Source organism: Psittacula echo (assembly GCF_963264785.1).
Source record: "Psittacula echo genome assembly, chromosome: 4".
Lineage (NCBI taxonomy): Eukaryota > Metazoa > Chordata > Aves > Psittaciformes > Psittacidae > Psittacula > Psittacula echo.
Genome location: NC_137738.1, coordinates 28,797,625 through 28,815,327, shown reverse-complemented (window position 1 = coordinate 28,815,327; position 17,703 = coordinate 28,797,625). Strand labels below are relative to the sequence as shown.

Genomic DNA, 17,703 nt, shown 5'->3' with positions numbered 1-17,703 from the left:
TTTTAAGAACTTTCTGAATGGTTCCTTGTGAACTACACCTCCCTGCTCTCTTTATTTTGCTGTGTAACGGTACTGCGATTGTAGCCCCTGAGATGGTGATGCTTTTAGAAAAACTGTCTGTTTAACCTGGACTATTTCAGTGATCACATTCCCCTAATTTAGGGGAGGAGGAGAATATTCTGCAGATTGGAAGGGTTAGGATGAGAAATTAAGGTTTTTGTTGTGATATAACCTAGAATTAATATTACTTGCATCTTCTCTAAAAAACTCCTGATCACAGCTTCAGGTATTGTTTTAGAGTCGTTCCAACTTATGTCCAAGCCCATGTCACCATGTTATTTTAGTGTCTTGTGTATTTTCAAAGCAATCATTAGAGAGGAAGTTCGTTGCAGTCTAAAAGACAGTTCTAGGGGATCTCTGTTCTGATTGTATGGCCTGTGCCCATAGCAGCTGTTCTATGTGTTTATGTGGAGATACTGAGAAATAACTGGAAAAGTAACTTAGTCATGCATATGAATTGAAATGCAGCGAGTCTGTGTACTGCTTTAAAAGGCAAAATGACCTTAACTGCTTTAATCCTTTGAATAGGTGCACATGTAATCAATTCTTTCGCTTTCACTGACAAAAGGTTTTAACATTCCCATTCATTGATTAACTCCTGGCAATTTTACTTCCCCTCCCCCCTCCCCCCCAGTGCTGACTGAGATCTTGTCTCTAAATGTCTTTACTGAGAAGACTTTCTTTCTGCAACACTAACTTCTGTAGTAAATTGGTTAGTCACCTAGGCAGGAAACCCTTAATATCAAGCATTTCCCAAGTGTGTCAAATGTGATAACTTTGTGCAAACAGCAGTTATATTGCAAGTTTCTTATCATGGTATTCATGCTTACAAACCTTTATGAGCAGCTTCATTTACTTAGTTATCAAGTGTCTGTTTCTTTGGGTAAGCTTTGGGGAGGTTCTGCTCACTGTTCTTGTTTGGGTGGATGTGTTAGGCATGTAGCTGTCTGAATAATCAGACCATTTCTCTTTTCTTTAGTGGAGGTTACCTATTGCTTCACTTAAAGGTAATTTAGTAGTCTAGAAAAGTTTAACTGTAGTGACTAAAACTAAGTTACAATGCACTCTTTGTCAGAGCTTTTTTGCCTCCCTTTTATTTAAAAAAATAAAAGCCTTGGCACTTGTGGGAGAAGCGCCTGACTGATTTTCTGCTCATAAGAAGCATTTTGGGTAGACCACTATTAGTTTTGTACCAGAAGATGCAAATATTTAGTTTGATGCCGTGTCCTACTAGAGAATTTCATGTTAGTTTGGGAATCTGAATATTGTCTTAGTGTCCTACAGACAGGCAAGAAACCTCCTTATAGGCTGAGGGGAGAGGAAGGACTTCTAATACCTACTTTTAAGCAGAAATTTATAGAGGAACAATTCCAACCGTAGCATCTCTTTCCAGTGGATCACTTTCAATTCTAAACCACTGTGTGGCTTTTTGACAAATAATAGTCACAGGAGAGTTTGATAGTGTCATTATATCCATTTCTACCAGTTTCTTTATGCTTAACATCTGAGGCTAGACTATGATAATCTTTTTGGTTTCACTTCCTCACTGAAATCATTTGAGACTTATCTTTGATATTTAAGGGTACAGTTTGACAGCTGACTCTCCCAGCTGGCTTAAAAGCAGTTCCTATTGCTTCAACTATACCAGCAAGCTGACAACAAAACAGGGAATCAAGGGTGTCAAATCTGACACAGCCTGACCATGCTAGTTACCAGTTGTGCTGGCATACCATGGGATAAGGTGGAAAGGCTATACTGCTTATTGTGGCATTACTGCTAAGAAACTATGCAAAGCTTTCCCAAAAGGTGCAGTCTTGCGAGCATTTTGTTGGCAGCTGTGTTTGCTTAAATAGCCTTTCCTGCCCCTGAAGTGCTGATATATTTGATTAACATATGCACTGAAGCAAATAAAGGAATTGATCCAAACCTAAGTTTGGAAAATGGTTATCAGTGCAGATCCCAACTTTGGACTGCTGCATATACTTATGGGTGTAGAGGGTGGGAACAGGAGTAAACAGGAACTGGTAGAGCTATAACGAAAGGGAAAAGTCATGAATGCTGGAGAACACCAGTTTGTCCAGGTAGCTTAAGAGGAAGCAGTGATCTTAATGTTTATCATCTGAGCTTTTGATGGGAGAGTACTGCTGGATTACTTTGAGCAAGTGTGGAACGTAGTTTTTTCTATTCATGTTAACCACCCCCCTTAATGTAACTATGTTAAAAATGCATCAGTCCATGCTTATAAATATCAATTTAAAATATTTTTATGGATAATTTATCTAATTTTCATATGCTCCAGCGGCAAAAAGCACATCATTTCCAAGACGCTGTCTAAGTAGCTGAGAAATCATGCTGAAGTAGCATGAGACTTTATGCTCCTGCTGCAGTTCCTGTCTTAAAATGACATTAGAAGAGTTGTTTTTGAGCTGCTGCATCTGCAGTGCAGCAAGGAAGGCTAGAGGTGAAAGGACAGAAAATCTATTACAGAAAAGAGTCTGGAAAAAATGCAGATACAGATGACCAAAGTTATGTGAACTGAAACATAATCAATAGACAATTGTTGAGCTATGTAGGGGTTGGATTGTAAAAGATTGCTCATAAAAGCCTATTATGTCGATAGTATATGGGAAAGCGTATAAAGATGTCTTTATGCTGAAACAGAGATAAGAAAATGGTATATTCCTGTTCTGCCTTCTGAAGCAGGACTGAAGAATTCTATCAGAAGGCTGAAGCTAGTGTACAACTTACTGAAGTTGCCTTGGTGTGAGGTATTTTTCTGCTCTTAGGCATCTCTACTTTTTTATGGGGAAAGCATTTAAGGAGGTCTAATCAGATTAGTCATATGAGGTTTTGTATGTGCTGTCTCCTCTAAAGTGGAGCTTCATTGCTGCAAATGCTGATGTTTTAAATACTGAGTGCTTCAATACATAAAAGAGCAAACAAAGTCCAGGAGTTGGTTTAAACTATTCATGAATGAAGAAAACTGTGTTTAGTACATATGCTTGTTTCTTTTCTAAATGAAATCTGGGAAAATTTTATTAACTGAAGGTGTCATGTGCAAAGTTGAAGTATTCGCACCTAACCTTGAAGTCAGCTGACTTTTTATTAAAATAATGCATGATAAAGATGCATGCATCTGCTTTTTACTTCTCTAATTTTTGGTCTTAATAGTGTTAAATAACACTTTCTTTAACAGTGAACTACCTCTTATGAAATAAAGAAATGGATGGGATGGATGAAACTTCTAAAAGAATCCTAGAGCCATACCAGTACTTACTTCAACTGCCAGGCAAGTTTCTTTGTACTGTGTTGTTCTTAAATATCAAAAGCATTTTCATAGCAAGTATAAGCCAAGAAGTTTATCCATTCTTGATTTGTGGATTGAAGAGTAATTAAAAGTAACACTTTTCAGTATTTGTTCTTTTCTTCCTCTTGTAGAACCAGGCTTTTTGAGATTGCTACAATAGCTCTTGAGTCTGTTGCAGTGTTAAGTAGTTTTTCAGTTACTCTGTTCTCTCTTCAGAGTAGCGGACTTGCTACTTTTTACAACTGCAAAGGGCAAATGCTAAGGATTTGAACCCATTCTTAAATAGCAAAACATCAGCCTGAATTTATCAGCTTTCTGTACTGGACCCTGTGGGTTGTTTTCATTTTTGTTGAAAGTGTGTGTTTCTTTTGTGTAATTTGTTCTGCTGGTATGTATAGAGCCAGGTATTCTTTCAGCAAATTTCAGCTGTCCCTGGATGGTGTCACTTGCCAGAGAATCAGCCAGTCTGTGTGTGGTATCAGGTCACTAGAAACACATTTAGGTTATTTTTTCAGTCTTGAATGGTGCATATTTTAGCGGAATTCAGGGCGCAGTTTGATAAAGAACTACTGTATGGATATGCATGTCAGAAGCCTCTTTGAAAAGTCAGATTGCTTGTTGTGGCTTTTACTTGTGCACCTAAAGTGTAAGGAAGACCATATAATCTGTCAAAGTGACTAACTTTGTAAAAATACTAGTGAAACTACTTTGCCACTGGGACTATTGCATCATTGTCTGCTGTCCAGCTTTTATTGCATACTGGTGGAGTTAAGGAAGATCCAAAATACGGTAAATATTAAGGAAAATAATTCTGACCAAAATTATATCTGACCAGGGAGAAGACTTTGTCTGGACATGTAGCAAAATGAATCACAGGCACAGTGGTTTTTGCACATCTGCAACAAGACCTGTATATCAGTATGGTGGGTCCCAAGTCATTATACCTGTGTGTAATTTAATTATTGATCTCTGCAAATATTCAGGATTGTCTTGTCCACATTAGTGATTTTTATTTGACTTGACAGTTAGTACTCCATGAGTTGAAAAATAAGAAAAGAATTTGGCAGTAACATGTCCTTTTAATGCCAGAAAGTTCATTTCCCGTATCTTCACAGTGTATTCTATTTGGGTATGTCGAACTTAGTTTTGCTAGAGAATTTGCTAGAGAATACCTTGAGAATGAGCCTACAATGTTCTAGAGATCTTTCTAAGAGCTGGTCCTGAAGAAACTTACTTTCCTCAAACACTATCTTTAAATGTACTTCTTGTTTGGTTAGATTATCTTATATAACCAATGTATATTGTAACACCTCTGTATCTTTAGTTGCTAACAGTTTTCTTAAGCTATTGTAGGCACCAGCAAAAAAAGCTCAGCTTCCTATAGGAAATATACAACAACCAAAAAGTGCCCCCCCCCTCAAAAAAAGGCTTCCATAGACAAAAGTGCTTGACCAATAGCTCTTCAGTTAGCTTTCGCTTTAAATTATGCATCTAGGATATACACTAAACCTTTCCACCTTGACTTCTGTGGCTAAACTTCTATACTTTGAGTTCAACCCTGATTGCTTTAAACTGATGGCTTATATAATGTTATACTACTGATAGTGCAAGCGTTTTATATTCTATCCTGCTAAAGTATCATAAATCTGATCGTGTGCTTTAACATGATCTCTTCCTAATTTAGTTTACCTTTTGGAGAAGGTGAAGGGTAAGATATACCTCTCTCTAAGCAGAAATACCTGTATATCTGTGGAAAGATTGTACAGAGTGACAGGTGAAGCAGAGAGGGTTTACAGTCCTATAGGTGGATGTTTACTATTTTTGAAACGCTGGCTTTGCCCAAAGTCAGCTATGCCAAGTATGGATGAATACGAATCATTCAAGGCCAGGCTGGATGTGGTGCTAGGCAACCTGATCTAGATGAAGATTTTCCTACTTGTTGCAAGGGGTTTGGACCAGATGACCTTTGAAGCTCCCTTCCAACCCAAACTACTCTATGATTAATGAAATAGGACTTCTGATGGTTAGAGTTTGGGGATGATACTTAAACTAAGCTTGTCTATTTCTTTGACTTCAACAGCAGTAGGATAGAGAAGCTACTAGGGTTAAGGTGGTAGGGTTTTTGGTTGTGTGGGGGGTTTTTTGTTGTGGTGGGGTTTTTTTTTCCTCCTATGTTGCTGTTTTAACTGCTAGTAAGGTAATTGTTTATCCCTTCACTAGCCAAAATTATTGCTTGGGAGAACACACATTCTGTAATAGTAACTTCTCTTTTGAAATCTCACTGTAGTAGAGCATTGCCATACTAGTTTATAGCAGTGTTCTACTTAATCTAGTATTGTGACTTTTAGTCTTGTAAACAAAGTGCAATAAACAGAATTATTTTTCACAAATTCCAGTATGGTTTGTCTCAAAGTGGCCTGATTCATGCTTATGATAACTCTCTTATCTCAGAGTGGCTGAGTTAACACCAGTAGCTAGTTTTGCAGCATTAAGGAGTATGTGAAATTTCAGCTGCAGTAAAACTGCCTTCTTTTGAAAGGGATAGGTTCTGATCCTATTCATAACTGTACATCTTTCCTTTCATGTCCCTCTGGTCTTGGCTGATCTTTCCTAGGCTTTTTTGCAAGCCAAACAATAAAGACTAGTTTTAGCTTTTTCTTCTGGGCTGTTGAACTTGATCAGCTTGGTGAAGGAGTTAAGCACCAGAAGGCATGATCTCTGCCACTCGCACAACTACACTTGGCACATCAGAGGCTTCAACTTGGGCAAATTTCCTGAGGGAGACTGTATGTCTTGAGTATCTGAGCTGCAGAGATGCCTGAGGGAGCCCACTGATCCAGAAGAAAGTGATATCCCTGCCCCTGAAAGGTGTGTGCAGTGGTGGAAAATGTGTCATAAGGCAAAGAAGCAGTGGAAGAGGGTCATCAGACTGCACAGCATCAGAAATAACAAAAAGAGCAAGACCTTGCAGGTTCAAGAGCCTGAAACATCCAGGTATATTGAAGGAGGGGCAAGACCAGTCTGTGCATGTCACATGGGGAAATGGAGACTCCCACAATGGTGAAGACTCGGAGCTGATGGCTTCTGGCACTAGGAGAAAGATTGCTGTTCCTTGAGCAGATGTGCAGTTGCCAAATAGGTTTAGTGCACTGAAGGAAAACACAAAGCTGGGAGCTTTATATACAACAAAGCATCAGACCAGCACCTGAGCAGCAGCGATACTAGTGGGGAGACTGACTCCTGCAAGGGACAGAGCTTCTGTCTTAGGGAGATTTGCTTTTTCTGCATAGCTCGGATCAGGGATGCTATAAGGGAACTGCCAAGGTGTGTTTCACCCTCAGACTACTTAACCCTGCAGTACTTCCACTTGAGCACTAATGGATATAGCAAGAGGATGCCTAGAGCTTGTCAGGTATCACTATGTGGCTTTTGGAATGAGGGCCAAGGGCACAGGAAGCCAGGTGGCTTTTCTCCATTACCCTCAACCCTGTTCCCCTCACCATTAAGAGGAACAAACAGATCCTGCATATCAACAAGTGGTTAGTTGGGTTTTATGACCATAGGACTCTGTTTATAGGTCAAAGACTACTAGGAGAAGATAGCATCCACCTACCCAAGTCAGGGCAAAAATCTCTGCAAACAGGCTGAACAACCTGGTGAGAAAGGACTTAAACTAAAAATTACAGTATAGGGGAATGACTACACACAGTCAAGTAAAAAAACGGTGAACTTCCAAACAAAATGGTGTAGGCTGATGGGGAAAAAGCAACATCTTGTAATCAACAGTGCAGAGCTGAAGGCAGCCCATCTTAGGTGTATGTACTCAAACAAGGAAGTATGAACAGGACAACATGATGGGAGAAGCTCTCACTTTGTTTTGCAGGGACTATGCAGGACTGGGTGCCTCTTTGATGTGCATGTACACAAATGCATGGGGAATAAACAGGAGGAGTTAGAGGTCTGCATGCAGCTACAGGGCTGCAGTTTTATTGGGGTTTCTGATGTGGGATAGCTTGCACAGCTGGAGTGTTGCAATGGATGTTGACTGCCTTGTAAAACAATCTGGGGCAAAGAGGGGTGGGAATTGCTTTTTATGTGAAAGGGCAACTTAACTGCATGGAGCTCTGCCTTCAGGCAATAAGCTTGTTGACAGCTTGTGGTTTAAGATTAGAGGGCAGATCAATAGGATGACACTATAGTGAGTCTTTGCTACAAACTACCTGAGCAGGAAGAAGTAGATGAGGCCTTCAGACAACTGGAAGAGTCCTCATATTTAAAGGCACTGGTCCTCATGAGAGACTTTAGCTTAGACTCATTATCTTGTAGAAGCAGCAACTGGCAAGGTATAAGCAATCCATGAGGATTCTGGAATGCATCAATGACCACTGCTGACACAGGTGATCAAGGGGCTGCTGAAGAATGGCTTTGTGCTGGATCTCACTCTTAGAAACAAGAAAGAATTGGTTAGGAGTGGAAGACTGGAGGCAAGCTTAGCTGCAGTGACCATGGGATGGTGGCATTCTGGATCCTGAGGAGAGGAACAAGGCAAAAATCAGGATCACAACCCTGGACTAGTTAACCCTATTTTGAATGGGGTAGTTAAGCTAGACAATGCTACAGTGACCTTAAATCTGTCACAAGTGGCTGCCCAGGTTTAGAAATGTATATGCTTGCTCTCTTTGCTTGCTCTCTTTGCTTGTCTTTCTGCAGTTCACTTATGCTGGCTGTAGTGTTTTTGTAGCTGTGTAGGGAGGTCTGCTTGGGGAATTTATCCATTTAGCCTTAATCCATCAGAGGACAGAGGTAAATGTGGAAGTGTACAAGACAGCTAAGGTAATAGTTTGCTCTCTCTAGAAGGGCAGTGCTCCCTTCCTCTGTCTCAGCATCGGCTGCTTATCCTGTACTAACTCTGGCAGATTCACTTCATAAGCTGACTCAGTATCTAAAGCTGGCAGAAAGCTAACCTAGCAAAAAAGAGTTTTCTGCTGGTGTAATAAGTTGAATTAGCTTGGTGAGGCTCTAATTGGAGCTAGGTTAATAGTCCCTCTGCTCTTTCCCAAGCTGTTCTAGCCCTTTTATGTACCCTCGCTATCAAGTGGGGTGCTGCCCTAACAGCATAATTTGTGGTCACTTTGCTGCGGCAAGAGTGAAGTACTAATCAGGAGCATGTCTAGAGCTGGAAGTCTGTGGGTTTTGGATATATACCCTGTCACAAGAACAATTGTGCATATAGAGAGTAAGTCGGGCTGATTTTTCTTTTTTATAGAAGCATCTCATCTATCTGAAGAGTTGGGAGGGATTATCCTCAGTACATCTTTAACTTATTTTTTATTTCAAAGATAAGGGGTTTATGTTCTTATTTGTAGAAGGAATTTCATCAGAGTGAATCTGCTACATTCTGATTTATTTTTTTTTTCCCCCTCACCTTTTCCACCCAGCATTTCTAATGAGAAAATCTTTCTGTAGTTACTGTTTGATTTGGGTAATATTGGGATCTTAAACAGATTAAAAAAATGCATTTAGCATAACTGTAATAAAAGCTTGATGCAGTTATGTCTATTATTACAGTTCTATACAGTAGGTAGTGTCTAATTTTAGAAGTTAGACCTCTATATTCTTCAGTTTCACAATAGCCTTCCTAAAATAATTAACAGAGTGTGACACATAACACCAAAGAAATGGGGTAGTTCTGCCAGTGTTAAGTTTTACTCCTTTTAATTTTGTCCTAGTGTCCTTGTATTGTTGCCCTGTCTAGTGTGAGGAGAGGAAAGGTGTGGCAAGGAACAGAGGCTTCTGCATTTAGGCTTTTGAAACCAGAAATCAATACCATTCTATGAAATAAGAAGCACCTTTTGTTATTCTTTTCTAATAGAAACCAAAAGATGGTGGTGACAGGAAGCAGTGGAAATGTTTGAGAATTGAGACAAAAATTGAAGCCCTCTGAGCCAGGGAGTAAAAGCCCAAACCACAAAGCTGTTGCTTACCTGGTGGTGACTTAATTAGAAAAAGAAATATCCTCAATCCAATTTCTCTATGGTGTATCACTGCAAGTGAGTCTGTACCCCTTTTTATTATTCTGTTCTGTATGTGCTGGTCACACAGCAGTAGAGAAGCCTTAGGGAGAGATTCAGCTGTTGAAATTTCTTTAGTGCTATGGGCAAGATGGCATCATCAACATGAGGACTAATATTGCAGAATCCTTAAGCTGTGTCTCAGTAGATCTTGAGTAATATGGAACCCACTGTCTAGGTTGCACTGCACTGGAATTTAAAGCTTTTATTCCAGGTGCCTTGTTGATGTGAGCTACATATGCAGAGCTGTTTGTCTTGCAGTTATTTGAAGATCTTGCACATAGTTGAGTTTCGCAAAGTTCAGAGCAGCATTGTCTCAGTATGGGTAGGGAGTGACTTTATTTCATATTGATCATCAGTATGTGACTCCTAACAATTTATTAAAGAAAGCTGACATCAATGGGTTAACTTCTATTAAAATTTTATGTAAAATGAATCTGGATTAAACAGTAATGCTTGTTTTAACACTGAACTTGGAGTTTTGATCCTTCATTCCTATGAAACAGGGTGACTGCTTGGCTCCACCAAACTAGGTTTAGCCAAAGCAGAACAAATCCTATTATTTTTAAGTAGAATTCTTGGGTGTAAGATAAATGTGAATTATTGGAAAGTTCTGTTCAGAATGTTCTGTTCAGATTTTTTTTAGAGTTACTAAGTATATCAAATAGGACTTTTGTGTTTTACAAATTCTCAGTAGCAAGTAAAGAGTACTACAGGAGAAAGACCTAAAAATGGAGACAAATAGATTTTCAACAAATATCCATATCTTCAACTAATAATGAGTCAAACTGAAACTTCTTAATCTGTTACATACACAAAATCAACATGCCTAGCAAACTAGGGTTTACTTTCAGTAGTAAGTTGATCCGTACATGTTACCAACATAGTCAAGATCACTTACTAATTAAACTGCCAAAACTAAATATAGTAACTGTAAATGTGCACTTCTCGTATTACTGTGAAATGTTTAAAACTGATATAGTTGATGTTTATACAATGAGATAACAAGGTAACCCACTAGGATGTGTTTTCTGCTTTCGGATGACCACACAGATCAGTTTACTGGTCTCAAATCACCTGTAGTTAAGACAAACTGTTGTCCTTAATAATGAACTTTATGTGCTTTTTATAAATGCCTGTAATATTTTTATTGTAGGTAAGCAAGTGAGAACCAAACTGTCACAGGCCTTTAATCACTGGCTGAATGTTCCAGAAGATAAAATACAGGTACTGGCTAATCACTTTAAAGGGCTATTAATCTTTGTTCCAAGACTACTGATAACAGATGATTCTCTTACATAGCATAAATGATCAGCAGTCTTAAATGTACTAATTTCTGAATACATTAAAGTAAGCTTTCAGGAAGACAACTTTACTGCAAAGCTTTGACTATGATGTAACACTAAAAAAAATTACTTCCATGGCTTGTCCAATGTAGGATAGTTACTTAGTTCTAAGCGTACTCAACCTCTTAAGTTGTAGATAAGTAGCTACCATTCTTACCCACTTAATTGTTAACACTGAGTTTTCAAAGACTTATGAAAGAAGCTAGACAGTTACCTTGTAAACTACACAAATATAATGGTCGAAAAAAATTTTATGGTTTTGATGCAAAAATATCAAAGACAGAAATGAACTTTATAAAGCACTATTTATTCTGGACCTGAAACTGTGGACTTCTTATTCAGTCCAGAGTCCTTACTCTCTAATGAGAAGCTTTAAACTATGATTTCTTCTTCCCTTTTGCTTTTCTTTTGGACAGAGCTATATAAGATGTATGGCTGCATATTTATACATTGTGGCTTGTCAAATGAAAACTTATCTTGGTTAGACTACAATTTTGCTAAACTGCATTTAGAGATTGCAAAATAGACTGCGTCCAAGACAACATAAGGCGTTAAAATAACCAGTTACGGGTTTTGACATTTATCAAACTGGTCCTTAGTTTCATTAATTGTTCACAGAAGTACCTTCGGAGTTTGTGAAGGAGTCTTCTTCCATGTGGCTTAAGAGTTGATACTTAGTAGTCCTCAAATGTCAAAATGGTCAAAGTGATATAAACAATGGAAGATGCTGCATTCATCATCTTGTAACTCTTCTATATTCCAACCTGTCTCTCTAATTTTTAGATTTATTTTGGCTTCCAGCTAGACACATCTTACACTATGCTCAGCTACACATTCAAATAAAATGTATTATATAGCAACCTATGTATTGTATGCATAGGTTTAGTCTGATATGGTAGATCAGAATTCAAACTGGAAGAAGCCTCTGGAAGCTATCTAGGGCACCCCCCTGCTTAAAGCAGGTCTTGCTCCCTAACTACTTAAGGTTTTTGGGATCGTTGCTGAGTTTTGAAAATGTGAGGGTGTAGATTCTGCAGCCTCGGGGCTTATCTTCCCATGACAACAAACTTTTTCATTCTGTCCAACTGGGATTCCTTATGCTGCAGTCTGGCTGTTGTCTCTTTTCCTTTGGCTGAGCACCCATGACATGGATTCATCTTCTTTCATGTGCTATAGTTAACTAAAGTAGCAGTGCCCCTGTATGAACAGAAGTTACCAGTTCTACCTGTCACATTTAAACTGACAAACATATAAGCATTATTGAAAACTTGGACCACTTGTTCTGGTAATCTTTATGAAGAAAACTGTTCTAACATTTCCTTTACCACCTAGGCTGTTTGTGAGGGAACTTGATATTTTTATTATTTGGGTCATTTGAGGACAAAACAAGACCCTGTCATCTTCAGTCTGCAATTATTACTGCTTTTGTGCATTCTTGTACTGATTTTAATAACTTAAGGTTATTGAAGTCTGAAGTACCACCTCTAGTCATCTTTTTGCCATGTCTTGTAATCTTGCTAAGATGTCCCAGGTGTCTAGCAGCCTGATTCCCTTCCAGCTATTTATATTTCTTTTATTAAAAATCTGAATTCTGGCACTTGTTATTGGATGCTTTTTTTTGTTTTTTCCACCTTAGATCATTTGTCTACATGTAGTTTTAGATGATACAGTTGAGGCTACTGTTCCTTGTTAGTTGATTTTACTATTGGCTGCCACCATTTCACACTTTTTCCAGGCAAATGGTCTCTTCCCCCTCACTCTGCACTGAGACACTTCACCTTGCTGAATTAGAGAACACTGGGTTTGTCAGATGACCTTTCTTCTAAAAAGGCACTGAAATAGCCTAGTACAGGGCCAAGCAAATTTTAAACCTATTGCAAGAAAGGAGATAGAAATCTGTGTGTCAGAGTGATAGTGCAGCAGCTACTGATTGGATAGGCTTAGGTAATAAGAAGGCATAACACTCTGTGCTTGCTCTTCAGCTTTCGTTATGAAGAGCAGTTTTTTCATTTCCTCAGGTGACTTCCTCATGTCTTCTAAAATAAGCTTGCCTTTTTTTTTTTTTTTTTTTGGCTGTCTGAACTTTTTTGGTTCTTACTTTCAACTCTGACGCATTTTTGACATTGTCTTTTAAGTTCACAATATAACTTAATTCAAGCACTCAGTCATGAAGCACTGTTTCAGTTAAACCTTAAATGTCTAGAAGCTGCAAAAGTTCATCCAACTGACAGTGTGGTGAAATAGATTAGTAAGAGAAATTCTGGAATAGGCTTATCTGAGGAACTTGCAGAAAACAGGGAGACTTCCCTGATACTACTGAGAATCACATAATGGACAAAAAGAATATCCAGACAAATAGGGATGCAAAGTGGCTTTCAATAAGCACTCTATCCTCTCATTTAAAGTCAGTGGGTAGCAGCATAACTTCATAGGTCAAAGTGGGGCTCAGTTCTAACTGGTAGAAGAGTCATTAGTGTTTCTTGAGTAGGTTGTTCTTGCATCTGTATCTGGGACAAACAGTTGGATTGCTGGGGTTTGGGTTTTAGTCTTCGGGACACTGAATACTAGGTGGCTTGCTGCTCAAGAAGATGCTTGCAGTGAACAACATCCACCAAATAGGACCATACTAGGTACTTGCCACTGTTTAATGGTGGCCTTGGTATTTTTTAGAAGCAGGGGGTTTTGATGGATATTGACCGAGGGCAATGTTTCTAGCTAGCAAGTGTAATGGGTTCATTAGCTTTAAAACACATATCTTAATGTGTTTTGCAGTGGGTTTACACAGCATGCAGTTTTATGTGCTTAAATTTGTTGCCAGGTAAGCAGGTGCTGCATACAGCTGTTATCTGCATAGCAGCTGTGCAATAAAAACTGTATATAGTAAATAATAGATAATAACAGTATTAGTTAGCTAAGAGTTAAAGCTCTTAATTTTTTTGTTCAATTGTCCTGTTTTGCAAGTAAGGTTCACTTTTAGTCAAATATAGTCAGCTACGATGTTTTGATCAGTTTGTGTACCTCAGGTGATATATGATATTGGTCCACCTAGTAACAAGCAGTAAAGTAAGTGTTTAGGAACTTCCCAAAAAGTTGTAGCTGTCATCTTTCTGTCAAGAATTTTCCAAATGATGTTTCAGAGAGAATAGTCTGTCTTTTAAGAACTCAGTACTGAAGTTAACTGTACAAAGTGTGGGGACAGAAAGGTGAACTCTCTCCATTTATGAAAACAAGGTTTACAAGACAAATATGAATGATACCCAACACTTGTAAGAACTGACCTTGGAGATCTCAAGTTTGTGCATCTACACTTGTCACAACATTGTGTTGCTTTTCCTCTATTCATGTTTCCAGTAATAGTTACTGCATTGACTCCTAGACAATGGCATATTTTAGAACTGTAGCAACAATGAAGAGGAGCATGCAAGTGGAAACTTTTCAGGGAGTAAGTTCACTTTGAATCTGAAAATGTTAAATAAAAGACCACAAGATCCAGGACTTAAGCAAACTGGCTCATAAATCTGTATTGATGGTAGAAGCAAGTAGAATAAAGGGGAACCTCACTGATACAGAATACCGTTCTTTAAAACCTTGTCCATTTAAAAAATGTTTTTGCAAAACTGGAGGTTAAATTGCAGTGGGAGACTTAGTAATTTTCTGTTCTTGTAACAGGTTATCATTGAAGTGACAGAGATGTTGCACAATGCAAGCCTACTTGTGGATGATATTGAAGATAACTCAAAGCTGAGACGGGGCTTTCCAGTGGCACACAGTATCTATGGAATTCCATCTGTAATCAACTGTGCTAATTATGTGTATTTCCTTGGCTTAGAGAAGGTTTTAACCCTTGATCATCCAGATGCTGTTAAAGTTTTTACCCGTCAACTTTTGGAACTCCATAAAGGTCAAGGCTTGGATATTTACTGGAGGGATACTTACACCTGTCCTACGGAAGCTGAATATAAAGCTATGGTACTGCAAAAGACAGGTGGTCTCTTTGGATTAGCTGTAGGCCTCATGCAGCTGTTCTCTAATTATAAAAGAGACTTAAAGCCACTTCTTAACACACTTGGCCTCTTCTTCCAAATAAGAGATGACTATGCCAACTTGCACTCCAAAGAATATAGTGAAAACAAGAGTTTTTGTGAAGACTTAACTGAGGGCAAGTTCTCGTTCCCAACCATTCATGCCATTTGGTCAAGACCTGAAAGTACTCAGGTGCAAAACATTTTACGGCAAAGGACAGAGAACGTAGATATAAAAAAGTACTGTGTACATTACCTTGAAAATGTGGGTTCCTTTGAGTACACTCGTAATACGTTGAAAGAGCTTGAATCTGAAGCCTATAAACAAATTGAATCACTTGGGGGGAACCCTGAGCTTGTAGCACTAGTTGAACAGCTGAGCAAAATGTTCAAAGAATCTGAAAATTAAAATACTTCTGGGGGTGGATCAGAACTTTTTAAAAGGGAAAATAACCAGACTGTGAGAGGTGCGATAATCAGTCTTGTTTAAAACCCTCATGTAGCCACATCGCAGAAATTACTGTTAAAAGCAATTTGTCACTGAGTATTGAAATAGTTACCCTATTATCTGTATGGTCTTAACTGTAACTGCTTGCAGATGGCTTTTTTTAAAGCGGATGTACTAGAACTGAAACAAGTTTTGACTGTAAATGTAATCATCTTTACACAATCATTGGCATTGTTTCAGGCCTTAAACTCTCATATCTTTAACCAGGCTACTATAGGTTTCTGGCTGAAGTTGTGTTACTGAATGTATTGTGCATTTTCAAACAATGCTCTAGTAAAAATATTTGATGTTAAATAACAAGTTACTTTCAACCACCGCACATAAAACTGTTGTGTGATATTTCCAAGTTAGACTTGTGTAGATCAGATGGATCAGTTTATGAAGTGAATATCATATCTAGCCTCTGGGGATATTTTCAGGGGAGTGTGAATTATGAAAGATAGTATTTTATATGCAAATAAGACTAATGTTTAGTCTGAATATGTAGCTTTATACAGTTTTCCAAGTACCTTAAAGCAAAGATTCCATCACATCAGCAAAGCATAAATTTGCTGCTAATTCCAGCTCTGCAGTGAATAATTTTAATTGCCTGGTTTTAGATTTCTAAACTGTCAAGTATTTTGTAGCTAGGAACTCAAATCTATGCAGTAGAGTTCATATATGTAACTGTAAATAGCAACATCATAAGCTGCTACTAGAAATGGAATGGGATTCACACTAGGTCACTTCAGAACACTGTAATAGGTGTAGGTCTTGTTAATCTCTGCTTATAATTGAGAAGGGGTTCTCCAGGAGGTAATTCATTAATGTCCTGAATTACTATTTAGAGGCATGTTACAGGTCTCTCCAAAGAGACAAGTTCTGTAATTTTTTGCTAAAACAAAGTATAGTATCTTGTCTACATGCTATAATACCACTTCAGTTTTTTTAATGGCTTAAATAGTACTTTAAATTTATGTACACAGACAGCAAAATGGAACTGGAACTGAGAGCAAGATTGAGGAGGAAAGGCCGATAAGTGACAAAACCCTCTGCTTATCTATAGATAAATACATATATATATAAGGTGAACAAAATTTAAGCAGAGATGTTTGTTTCTTCTTGGCTGTGCTGGCTTTAGTTGGGTTCAGTTTCTTTAGTCTTCACAGCCACATAAAGCTTTGCTTTGGTGTAGGGAGGTAATGGTTTGGATGAAAGGTAGGATTGGTGCTGTCATCGGTGGTGTTGGCTCAAGCATATTCTCAAAAGAAATGGCCAGAGGTGCTTGGCTTCTGACAGCTGAAGGATAGTTTTACACAGGTGTTCATTTACTGTTCTGAGAAAGCAGGGAGAGTTATAGTCTCAACCTGCTGAGAAGACTAACTGAAGAATGTTGCTGTGATGTCTTCCCTGGGCTGCCTTAAGGTGCTTCTGAAAGTGATCAAGCATGAAAAAATTCAGGATGACTGCTTTTAGTCAGACACATTATGTAGTTATGGATGATAGCCTATCCCTTTTATCTGCATGCTGAGGAGGAATCTTTGCTCTGTGATTAGGCACAGAATAATAAATAGCCTTTTCACTCAATGGACCTAGTTCCCAGGACTGAATGACTGAAAGTTGATGAAAGGTGTCTTTAGTGTTAATGTCAGTGAATTGTAATTCCTTTTTCATGACTTGCAGTGCTCAGTAGTAAGTCTGTAAATCTGTTTTATGAGAAAATACTATCTGCAGCAAAGTATGTTTATGTTGTGCCATGTCTTGGGAGTTTCTAAGCACTGTTGCAGTTCTCTTTGAATGGGAGAGAGCACTGGAAACACTATTGCTGTCAGAGAATCTCCTAGTCGTACTGTAAAAGATCACATTGTCAGTTATAATATCCCAACAAGCACAAGGCTAAGTGTGCTTAGTGTTGTTTCATGCCTGCTCAGTTGCTGGATATAAACAGTTTTGTGTAATCAAGCTTTCCCACTGAGGTAGCTGTTCTTATTTTTGTATAAAACTTCTCTACCATCTGAGACTTCTGCTATGTGGTTGCTTTGGTTCATTCTGGCAGCTCACCCCAGTATTTATTCTTATATCATATCTTGTGGAACATGCCTACATTAACTTAGTAGTAGTACATTGGAAGTTTTCCAGCTGCAGGCCCTTTAAACCAGAAGTATGTATGAAAGGAAAAGTACTCTGGGAAAAGAAAGCTGGACCAGCAAGAAACCATACATCTTACTCTTCTGCCTTCAAGGCTCTTGATACCAGTATTCAAAGCATACCCTGAAGGTGTATCTTAAAAGGCCCAGAAGCAAAGTATTGTTGTTCTTCCCTTTGGTTAGGATGAATTGAGGCCTCTGAGTTTGGGGGGGGGGGGGGGGGGGGGGGTTGGTTTGGGGGACGGTTTTGGTTGGGGGGGGGG

The 17,703-nt window shown here is 38.6% G+C and overlaps 1 protein-coding gene across 17 annotated transcripts in view; it reads left to right on the top strand.

Annotated features, from left to right (window-relative positions):
* GGPS1 (geranylgeranyl diphosphate synthase 1) overlaps positions 1 to 17,703 on the top strand; it is a 53,275-nt gene that overhangs the window by 1,476 nt on the left and 34,096 nt on the right. For 6 of the 17 annotated variants that reach the window (XR_013956621.1, XR_013956622.1, XR_013956623.1 and 3 more), the window contains exon 2: positions 14,454 to 14,573. The exons of 1 other annotated variant lie outside the window; for it this stretch is intronic. Coding sequence is in view for 11 of the 16 variants with exons in the window: in XM_080615691.1 (XP_080471817.1) it covers positions 14,560 to 14,573 (14 nt within the window). In the remaining 5 variants the exon portion in view is untranslated. Of the gene's footprint in view, positions 1 to 3,256; positions 3,350 to 4,202; positions 4,291 to 9,282; positions 9,422 to 10,594; positions 10,666 to 14,453; positions 17,632 to 17,703 lie in introns of those variants that run through there. 10 more of the 17 variants (XM_080615687.1, XM_080615688.1, XM_080615683.1 and 7 more) reach the window with 8 other exon arrangements.